The sequence below is a fragment of the Cherax quadricarinatus genome, chromosome 67, assembly GCF_038502225.1.
Source record: "Cherax quadricarinatus isolate ZL_2023a chromosome 67, ASM3850222v1, whole genome shotgun sequence".
Taxonomy (NCBI): Eukaryota; Metazoa; Arthropoda; class Malacostraca; order Decapoda; family Parastacidae; genus Cherax; species Cherax quadricarinatus.
In genome coordinates, this window is record NC_091358.1 from 4,741,046 (window position 1) to 4,742,595 (window position 1,550).

The following is a 1,550-nucleotide window of genomic DNA, read 5'->3' on the forward strand; positions in this document are numbered from 1 at the left end:
AAACACCTACCCGAGATGTTTTTGGGCAGTTTTACTGCTAAAGGCCCTGGACAGCTTCCCATTGTGGAGAGAGACTTTGATGGAGAAGGCATTTTCCATCAGAATCTTGCTCCATGCCACATTTCCAGAAAAATGCTGATATTCTCTTTAGAGAGTGGGCTAAGTATTCTAAATTGGACTGGAAACTCTCCTGGCCTCAGCCCAATTGATAATCTATTGTCAATAACCAAATGCAAGATTGGAAAACAGGACTGTTCAACTGTGGAGAATCTAATTACTGATGTTATTAGGACCTGGTACCACAATGAGAACTTGCCAAAACAAATTCAACATTGATCAATTTTATGCCAAAGCACGTAGCAATGCTTATAAAAGCAAAGGGTAGTCACATGTCTCATTAAATCAATTATCTGTCATATCACTGCTGTGTATTTTTCAAACATTAATTTTCCACATAAATGTCTTATTTTATCACTGTCCCAATTAACCCTTAAACAGTCCAAACGTATATATACATTCTCTCGCACAGCGCCCCGAATATTTTGAGAAAGAAAAAATAAATTTTTTTTTACAGGAAAAAACAGCATGTACCCAGGTGTCCCTAATTTTTTTTTTATATGGCACACACCCGTTCTCTCATGTCTAGGCGACTCAGACATATCGTGCCAATATTGAATGAATGACAAATGAAATGTATATATACGTTTGGGACGTTACGCGAGAGAACGTATATATATATTTGGACCGTTTAAGGGTTAATATACACACTACTGTAATTAATCACCAAAAGGCCAAACCTCCAAGACCACAGAAAATGAGAGCATGTACAGGTTTAAGTGGCAGCACTACTGGTATTTCTGCTATCACTCTTAGCACATGTTGATGGGGAAGCACTAACCTAGCATGCAAAGCCCCCAAAAAGTGCTGATCAAAATTGTCCTTCAACACAAAATAGCCTGCCCTCAAAGCCATAATGACAAAGTGCAAAGATACTATATATACTCAAATTATAATAAAAGCCAAACCCTCAAGGGTCATACAGCACTGCAGTTAGCCTAGAAACTAATTTTAGACTGAAAACTATTAGACCTCCTAAATAAAATATAAAAAAAAAGAGGTTTATGGGTAGGGTTTAATAAACCAGAAAGGCCTGTGAAATACAGAAAAAGAAAAGTAAATAATTATATATTTATTATAAGAAAATTTTTGGTTACATTTTTCATGCTCCCATACATGCGCAGAACCATACGTTGTTGTTCTCTTTGCAAAACCACTTCAGACAATTACGCAGTTTCAAAATTAACAAAACTATTTAAAAATTCTGTAAGTGTTAAAATACTTGTACCTTAGCAAAATTCAGCTGTAGCTGTAAGTGATTAATGACTAGAAGAGAACAACAAATCACCAAAGGAGAGGAATCGCACATTTTTTTTTTGTACTTAATACCGGTAATGCTCTGGCTTGAAAGGTCCATCAACGGGAAGTCCCAAATATTCAGACTGAGTAGCATTGAGCTTTGTCAGCTTTACCCCTAGATGGTCAAGATGAAG

General features: G+C 36.4%; 1 protein-coding gene across 1 annotated transcript in view; it reads right to left on the bottom strand.

The window, feature by feature from the left end:
• Positions 1 to 1,174: 1,174 nt before the first annotated feature.
• The window catches only part of Ahcy (adenosylhomocysteinase), a 22,679-nt gene continuing 22,303 nt past the window's right edge, over positions 1,175 to 1,550 (bottom strand). Inside the window, exon 6 of the mRNA XM_053792355.2 lies at positions 1,175 to 1,550. This exon is cut by the window's right edge and continues 417 nt beyond it. Coding sequence (XP_053648330.1) covers positions 1,440 to 1,550 — 111 coding nt within the window. The 3' untranslated portion in view covers positions 1,175 to 1,439.